Below are 9,241 nucleotides of genomic sequence, written 5' to 3' on the forward strand. Positions count from 1 at the left end.
GTTTCATGAGTTACTCTAAGCTTTTGTCATTCCTTTATTTTTATTTTTTTAAATGTTACATATTTTTATTTTTTTCCATAATTTTATTGAGAAACAAACAGCAATGAGACAGTTTCAAATCAAATTAGTAGGACAGTTTCTTTTTTTTTTTAAACATTTTTAAAATTTGTTTATGTATTTTGTGTGTGTGTGTGTGTGTGGCCAGCTCAGCCCACCAGGGGGCGGGGCTGGCTGGCATGTGGTGCTGGGGGATTGAACAAGGTCCCTGTGCTTTGCTTAGCTTGTTCTAAGTAGGTGCTTTATAGCCATCTCACCAGCCCTTAGTTTTTTTTTTAAGACCTGAGCTTTGGCTTTATTGGGTTCTGGGGCTGTACCTGTCACTAACCCTGAGAACTTCCCCCCTTTTTCTTTTTTTTTTTTTTTTTTTTTTTTTTTTTTAGCTTTGGCTTTATAAATCTTTTCTGGGTTTTTGGGGTTTCCTTTTTATTTAAAGTTAACTTTTTTTTTTCTTTTTTTCTTATCTTTTTTATGTTTACTCTGTTGTCTTTTTCTAGCCCCCTTAGTCTATGACTTGCTCAGTTATTGTGACTCTTAAGGTAAGGGATGTGGTATGTCTCTACTGATGTGTTCATCTCCTCTCTATCATTTTGATATTGTGCACTTGCTGAAGTTCTTTTCTAAGACTCATCTTCTCAGTTGTGATTGTCATCATTTAACCTAAGGTGACCAAAGATAGCACAAGAGACCAGCTGCTCCATTGGCCACTGCTTTTATGAGCTTCCCCGTGCAGCCAGTCCTAGTCTTGCCCTGAACTACATTTCTGTCTCCATCTTATAAGTAGGTTTGTACTGCTGTTTTTGTTTTACATTGATGAAGGAGCTAGCAGGATCTCATTATTTAGTCTAGGCTGGCTTTGAAATCACTATGTTGCCCAGGCTGGCCTGAAACTTAGCAGTCCTCCTGTCTCAGCCTCTCGAGTGCTGGGCTTTCAGGAAGTTTTAATCATTTTAAACATCCATGCAAGGAGTTCATAAATAACTTTCATAGTTCTTTCACCACAGTGTTTCAGATTTCCTTATTTTAAATTCTCAAAGCCACAACCCTCCCAAATTCAAATAATTACCCCCTGAAAAGCATGCAGATACTCCTTTGAACTTCATTATATCCTTTATAGTTATTAAACAGTATCATTTACTATCTGACCTTTATTAGGTACCTATTTCTAATGTTTAATTTATATCCATACCCATATATCTATATCCTAGTAAATGTATAAATTATATCCTCATACATAGAAAGTTTTGGGGAAATGTATTTAGCATTTATTGATAACCCACTTTTTTCCAAGTAGTATGCTAAGTACCGTAGTCAGTTTATTCTTGACAGTATAACTCTTAGCAATAGCTACTATCCCAATTTTCCAGATTTAAAAATTCAGTCTTAGAAGAGTTAAGGGACTTGACCAGTGTGCCTGTTCTAAGATACATATTGCCAGGTGTGGTAGTGCATACCCATAATCCCGGCCCTTTGGAGTCTGAGGCAGAAGGATTGCCATGAGTTTGAGGCCAGCCTGAGCTACATAGTTCAAGACCAACCAAAAACTACATGAATAGACCCTATATCAAAAAGTGACAACAAGGGCTGGGGACATGGCTCAGTGGAATAAGTGCTTCCCTGGCAAGTGCAAGGGCCTCAGTTCAATCTCTGGTCCTGCCAAAAAAAAAAAAAAAAAAGTGACAACAATAACCACCACAACAAAAACTCACAAATAGTTTCTTCTAATTTGTATTGCTTCCAAAAAATAACACCAACATGGGTTCTTGCACTGTTTATTAGGACTGATGTGTCATGCATTGAGGATAGGTCTTTCAGCTTTCGGATACAAATCCTGTTCTCAAAGAACTTTGAGTAAGTAATCTATAGAGTTACATTACTGTGGACAAATTCCACGAGATGAAACTCCCAGTACAGTGCCAGAGGACATTAGAAGCTGGAACATTTATTTTGAACTGAAAAATTCAGGGAGTAAGCAGGGGAAAGACCTGCTTTCTGAGTGAGGATTAAGATACAGGAAAAGATAGAGGATAAGAAAATGCAATACATAGGATTAAGATACAGGAAAGAAAATGCTTCTCCAAGGAGGAAAATAGCAGGAGCAAATGTATCGGGGTGGAAAGTACTGTGTGTGTGATGGCAAGATTCTTGGGGAAGAGATAGAAAATGTACTTTTTATTTATTTTTTTAAATTTATGTGTGTGTGTGTATGTGTGTGTGTGTGGCCAGCTCAGCCCACCAGGTGGCAGGGCTGGCTGGCATGTGGTGCTGGGGGATCGAACCGCGGTCCCTGTGATTTGCTAAACTTGTTCTAAGTAGGTGCTTTAGACCACTGAGCCATCTCACCAGCCCCGAAAATATACTTTTTAAAAACTCTCTGATATTTGTTTTTAGGAGACATGAAATATGAAATGTTCTTTTTTTTTTTTTTTTTTCCAGTTTGCAGCTGAGCATGAGTCTTCTTATGATTAGTGAGAATGTAAAACTGGCTCGTGAATATGCATTGCTGGGAAACTATGACTCTGCAATGGTCTATTATCAGGGAGTTCTTGACCAAATGAACAAATATCTGTACTCAGTGAAAGATACATACCTCCAGCAAAAATGGCAGCAGGTGAGAACATTGGCTGTTGTATATATTAATGACTTAAGTTGTCAGAAGAGGTTTTGCTCAGTTGTCAGCTTTATACACAATTACACATCGGGAGTATGTGGTTTATTATATGGATTTGTATATATTATTTGAAACTTCATTAGTATTAGTACCCTTTTACCTTCAGCAGTATTATAAGCTTTACTTAATTATTCTAATTGCTGTAACAATACATTTTTTTAATGTAATGGTTTCTTGAATTTTTTTTTTTTTTATTTTTTTTGCGGAACCAGGGATTGAACTCAGGCCTTTGCACTTGCCAAAGAAGCACTTATTCTACTGAGCTGTCTCCCTGGCTCTGGTTTCTTTAATTTTAAAAATTACTTTTATCTAGTTTTGATTTTTACCTAAAATTAAGAGTTTACCTTATGTGAAGACATTGTCAACTTTAAGTGACAACTAAATCTCACTGGCACCATGTTCCTTTTCAAACTTTACAAAGTAGGTTCAGTCCAACTTGAGGAATGTTAGCCACTGAAGACCAACAGAAATTTTCAGGTGGAAACTAAAACTTACAAGTCCAGTTAAGGGTAGCACTTATTGTAAAGTTCAACCTTCATAAGAAGTAGTGGTCTTTTGAGCTGATCTTCTGTGTGTAATATTATATTGTAACTGTTTTTTGAATCTTATACCATATTTGTCTTTAATTCTTTGAGAGAACTATCTTGTCTGTCTGTTTTGAGACAGGGTCTTGCTGTGTGTAGTTCAAACTGGTCTTGAACTCACTGGCCTTGAACTCCAGCTCAGGCTGGCCCTTGAACTCCAGACAATCCTCCTGCTTCAGCCTTCTTAGTGTTGATGTCTCTTTGAACTTAATGTCTTTTCTTGAATCTCTCTTTTCATATCCTTTACATTACTGAAAAGCTTTGTCACTGAAGGCTTTTTAGACATTTTGTTGTTAGGACAGAGACTTAGTCAGAAAGCTAAGATTTGACCCTGTCAGCTGGAACCACCATCTCCAGTAATTTGCCAAAATGACTAACACAAATGGCAAGAGCAGGGGAACCCATATATGTTGCCCAGGCCTTTTAGAAAACATGGAGTTGTTCCTTTGGGCACATACATGTGAATCTACGAAAAGGGTGCTATGGTAGACATCAAGGAAATGGGTGCTGTGCAAAAAAGAATGCCTCATGAATGTTATCATGGCAAAATGGGAAGAGTCTACGTTATTCAACATGCTGTTGGCATTGTTGTAAACAAGCAAGTTAAGGGCAAGATACTTGCCAAGAGGATTAATGTGCATGTTGAGCATTTTAAACACTCAAAAAGTCATGATAGCTTCCTGAAATTATCAAGGAAAATGATCAGAAAAAGAAGGAAGCCAAAGAGAAAGATACTTGGGTTTAACTGAAGCGCCAGCCTGCCCCTCCCAGAGAAGCACACTTTGTGAGGACCAATGGGGAGGAACTTGAGTTATTGAAACCTATTCCCTAGGAATTCATGGCATAAACTGGGGATGTCGCTCTGTCATTCAGCACCTAATTGGCAGCTTAAGTGTTCTAGCTCCCACGTAAAAATAAAATCATCCTGTGTTGTAAGGGTGGCTTTCTTAGTTGAACAAGTATGTGGTGCCTTCTTATCTCAGAAATATTTGCAGCAGATTTTCATTGTACCTAGTTATTGTGTCTAGTCTTTACTCATCACTTTTTCTTGCTGAACGATATTGCTGAGGTATTGTGCAGGTGTATACCCAAATATTCAGATACTTATAAAATATTTATATTGGCTTAAAGATCCTGTAAATCATCATGGAGAAAAGATGTATCAAAATAAATGGAGGTCACTTCAGAAACAGATGTAAGTTCATTTCAGTTAAATAGTTTAAAGCATCAAAAAAAAAAAAAAAAAACCCAAAAACCCTAAGATTTGTATAATAACAATTGTAGTAAAATATAGATGTAATAAAATTTACCAATTTAACCATTGTTAAATGTATATATAGCTCAGTATATTAAATATATTCATAATATTCTGCAACCATTGCCATATATAGTTTTTTTTTTTTAAAGAGATTTATTTGTTTATTTATTTATTTTGTGTGTGTGTGTGTGGCCAGCTCAGCCCTCCAGGGGGCAGGGCTGGCTGGCATGTGGTGCTGGGGGATTGAACCGCGGTCCCTGTGCCTTGTGTAGCTTAGCTTGTTCTAAGTAGGTGCTTTAGACCACTGAGCCATCTCACCAGCCCTATAGTTTTTAAATTGAGTAAAAATTGCCTTTCAAAATACTGTGTGTGGGAACAGTAGCCATGGCCCTCCGCTGTCCCATGGCCATGGGCCTCAACAAGGGCCACAAGGTGACTAAGACTGTGAGCAAACCGAGGCACAGCTGCTGTCACAGACGCCTCACCAAACACACCACGTTCATGTAGGACTTGATCCGGGAGATGTGCAGCTTTGCCCCTTATAAGCGGAGCACCATGGAGCTGCTCAAGGTCTCCAAGGACAAATGCATCCTCAGGTTCATCAAGAAAAGGATGGGGGACACATATACACGCCAAGAGGAAGCAAGAGGGGTTGAGCAACATGCTGGCTGCCATGAGGAAGGCAGCTGCCAAGAAGGACTGAGCTCCTCTGGAATAAAGCTTTGCAGAAAGTTAAAAAAAAAAATACTGTGTTTGGATATGGATTAAGACATTTACACTTCATTGGGCTTTTTTTTTTTTTTTTTTTTTGGTATGGGGGATTGAACTCAGGATCTTGCACTTGCCAGGCAGGTGCTTAAGCTGCTGAGCTATCTCCCTGGCCCAAGACATTTACACTTTGAATCCATATTTTTTCCAACTAGACATTGTGACCCATTAGTTATGAAATTAGTGGATTTTGAATATGATTTTAAAAGTTAAATATAGAAACCAACAGAGGTCACATTGCAAACATTTTATTTTTGACAAACATTAAATTTGCAATTAACATTTCAATTTGTTATATGATTTGAATAAGAACTGTATCAGAGGGCTGGTGAAATAGCTCAGCAGACTAAGCGCCTGCTTAGGTAAGCACAGGGACCAGGATTTGATCCTGACACCACGTACCTCACTGGCCTCGCCCCCAGACACACTGGCCAGCCTCTGAGACCTGGTATAGTGGCACACACCTCTAATTCCAGTGCTGGGAAGGCTGAAAACAGAAGGATCACTATAAGTCCGAGCTGTGTAGTAAGACCCTGTACCAAATACATTTTTAAAAAAAGAATTGTATGAGTAACACAGTTTAACCCTAATGTTCAATTTATTTTATCAGAATTAATTTTGCATTGAAAATGAATTAATGAACCATTTAAAATTTTGACAGGAAATCTGGGTGTGATACATGATATTAAAGGATATATAAAAATATACATATATGATATCAAACTGGAGGTTTCAAATATCTCAAATAAATGTCCCGAGTTTAATCTTGGAGTGACTTGTTACAGAAATTTAAAGAGCTACATTCTTCTTTGAAACCAGGTGTGGCAGGAAATAAATGTGGAAGCTAAACATGTTAAAGACATCATGAAAACGCTGGAGAGCTTTAAACTAGACAGCACTCCCTTGAAAGCTGCACAGCACGAGCTTCCAGCTTCAGAAGGAGAAGTCTGGTCCTTGCCTGTACCTGTTGAACGAAGGTAAGTAGAACACCTTTAAGAAATTAGTTGCAGGGGCTGGGGAGATGGCTCAGTAGAATAAGCGCTTCCTTGGCAAGCACAAGGGCCTGAGTTCAATCCCCAGTTCCGCAAAAAAAAAAAAAAAAAAAGAAAAAAATTAGTTGCTCCAAGACACTGATTTGCATTGCTTATGCCTAGGAGGAGGACTAGTGGCTGAGAGCCATGAAATATCTTTTTATGAATATTGAATAGTATATCAGATGACTCTGACTGATTTCAGGTATTGAAATGTAGGTGGAAATAGGCCAAGAATAGACCTGAGTGAGTGACCTAAAAGTAATGGGCACAGTGTTGTCTCATGGAAGGAGAAAGAGGCTGGCAGTTGAAACATCTGGGTTCTGTTTCTATCTTTATCATTATCTATAGCTCTGGGAAAAATACTACTACCTTCTAGGCCTGTGATCTTTTCTTACGTAAAGTGCAGGAGTTAAGAGTAGCAGTGGTTCTCAAACAAGCATTCATAGAATACTGCTTTTTAGGTGTACTGCTAACATTGAAAAATGTTTTTTTTTTAAACTCACAGAAAAAAAAAATGATAAAATGTTCTGTTTTAGGGTTGTCTATGGCATTTCCCCCTATCTTCCCACTACCAAGTACCAGAAAATGCACTGTTTTTTGTTTGCTTTTTTTTTTAATTTCATGGAAACTTGAATGGATTTTATTCTTATTTTTTTTAAGGCTCTGTGAAGAATTTTCTTTTTTTTGGTGGAACCAGGGATTGAACTCAGGTCCTCGTGCTTGCCAGGGAAGCGCTTATTCCACTTAGCCATCTCCCTGGCCCCAGGAATTTTCTTAAATGAGCTTTTGAATTCTTCCATATCAAAAATGTCAGCATCTTCACCTGTTCCTTTACTCATGGAAAACATCCCACATTCTCTGGAGCCTATCAGCTTGAGTATAAACGATGTCCAAAAGGGCCACATCACTGATACTTGCACAGTTCTCCTCACACAACAGAAGCAAGTCCTGAGCCAAAGATTCTTTTCTCTCTTGAAGTTTAGGGTATGCAACTGGTTTTGAGACAAAAACCCCTAGTTTTTAAGATTGTCATCATTTCAGCCAAGGGGATTTTTTTTTTTTCTACAGTTTTATTGATAAACATATAGCAATGAGACAGTTTCAAATCAAATCGGAAGTACAGTTTCAACAAATAATACACTGCATATATTCTTCTTAGTGGTTAATTGCTGTACAAGATGTGGACTTGTGATCCTATTTACAAACACCATTAGAACAAATCATTCCAGTCATTAAGACAATGCAACTATATATCTACCCCAACCACTTTGAATACACAGATACAGAATGGACATTCATCGGTGTACCCCATTTTTCCTAAGTTCCGTTACTGAATATTATAGCTGTGTAAACTCAGCAAAATATTCTAAAAGAGTCCAGTAGCCCATAATAGCATTGGGTCTTCTGTTTAACTGGCAATGTCAGAAATTATTGACCTGAGTCCCCCACAGCTTAACTTAACAGCATGGCTTTATTTCTTATATTTCGTCTTCATACTTTTCTACTGGATGGTTAAGACCAAGGTAAAGCAGGACCTGTGCAACAAGAGTTGTAGCTTTTTGGTCTGAGAAGGTCAATGAAATGCCCTCAGGATTTGTCCTGAGATCCTGTACCTCATATTGTAGAACCTTTATCAGTGCAGCCATGTGGATGAGTCACGACCATTGCTTGGCCAATGTGCTCTCTGTGAAAGCCTGAGAGAGTGTCTTCTCCCCATGTGACTCTCCTTAGGCCCACTCTATGTCATCGATCACTTTCCTCTTTGGCCCCATAATCTTCTTGATCAGAAAATTTGGGACACTACCGAGGTACATGACGTTACAGTACAAGTTCTCATATGTCCTGAGTCTTAATTGACCTTAGAACAGCCAAGGGGATTTTTAAGATTGTCCTAATAAACTTGACCAGAATCTTATCATCTCTCTGGCACTGGTTGAGGATTAGGGTTCAACAGTCAATGAGATATAAAACCACACTTTAAGAATACTTAGGAGGCTTGTTGAAATGAACATTCCTCAGCCATAAAATTAAACTCAGGGGAAGGTGCCTGTAAGGAAGGACCAAGATTTTTTTTTTTTTTTTTTTAGGACCGAGCTTCTTAAAGTGCAATTTGTGATTCTCTCTTGTGGGTAAAGTTCACCAGAATGCCATAACGAAACTGGGCAACATCTCCAACTGTCTTTGCACTGTCAATTAAATAGGTATTTACTGAAGTGTCCTAAGTAGCCAATCATGCTTAGTTTTACAACATTTTTTTTTTTTTTTTAAAGAACAAGTGCAGTTAGATGTTAGGTATCTATTTCACTCATTTAATAGATTTTGTAGTTTATATTATGGAGTTAAACATAAGTCTGTATTGTGGGTTTCTGGAAAAAACACTCATGACATCCAGGTTCTTTCTCCCTTACCTGGTTCTGTGCATTAGGATGTGACTCAGAAATTTTTCAATTTAAATACTATGTTATTATAACTCAGTTGTTATTCTCTTTTGTAACTCAGTTTTTTATTTTTATTTATTTTTTGTCTTTTTGAGACAGGGTTTCACTATGCAGTTCTGGCTGATCTTGAACTCACTTTGTAGCCCAGGCTGGCTTCATCCTGCCTTAGCCTCCAAAGCGCTGGGATTATAGGCGTGTACCACCTCGCCTGGCTACTTGCTTGTATTTTATAATAGATAAATAATGAGTGTCACAGTGTTCTGAGCTATGTGTGTAATTTCATTTATCTCTTATAATAAATCTTCCAAATAAGTCATATTTCCCTATATTAAAAAACAAAACAGGGCTGGTGAGATGGCTCAGTGGTCTAAAGCACCTACTTAGAACAAGCTAAGCTAAGCAAAGCACAGGGACTGCGGTTCAGTCTCCCA

The 9,241-nt window shown here is 38.0% G+C and overlaps 1 protein-coding gene across 5 annotated transcripts in view; it reads left to right on the forward strand.

The window, feature by feature from the left end:
• Katna1 (katanin catalytic subunit A1) overlaps window positions 1-9,241 on the forward strand; it is a 52,482-nt gene that overhangs the window by 9,759 nt on the left and 33,482 nt on the right. For 2 of the 5 annotated variants that reach the window (XM_004645475.3, XM_023705781.1), the window contains exons 2-3: window positions 2,494-2,668; window positions 6,158-6,315. In XM_004645475.3, the coding sequence (XP_004645532.1) occupies window positions 2,507-2,668; window positions 6,158-6,315 (320 nt within the window). In that variant the 5' untranslated portion in view covers window positions 2,494-2,506. The remainder of the gene's footprint in view (window positions 1-2,493; window positions 2,669-6,157; window positions 6,316-9,241) is intronic. The other 3 variants (XM_023705782.1, XM_023705779.1, XM_023705780.1) reach the window with 2 other exon arrangements.

The sequence above is a fragment of the Octodon degus genome, unplaced genomic scaffold (genome assembly GCF_000260255.1).
Source record: "Octodon degus isolate 3935 unplaced genomic scaffold, OctDeg1.0 scaffold00229, whole genome shotgun sequence".
NCBI classification, from domain to species: domain Eukaryota; kingdom Metazoa; phylum Chordata; class Mammalia; order Rodentia; family Octodontidae; genus Octodon; species Octodon degus.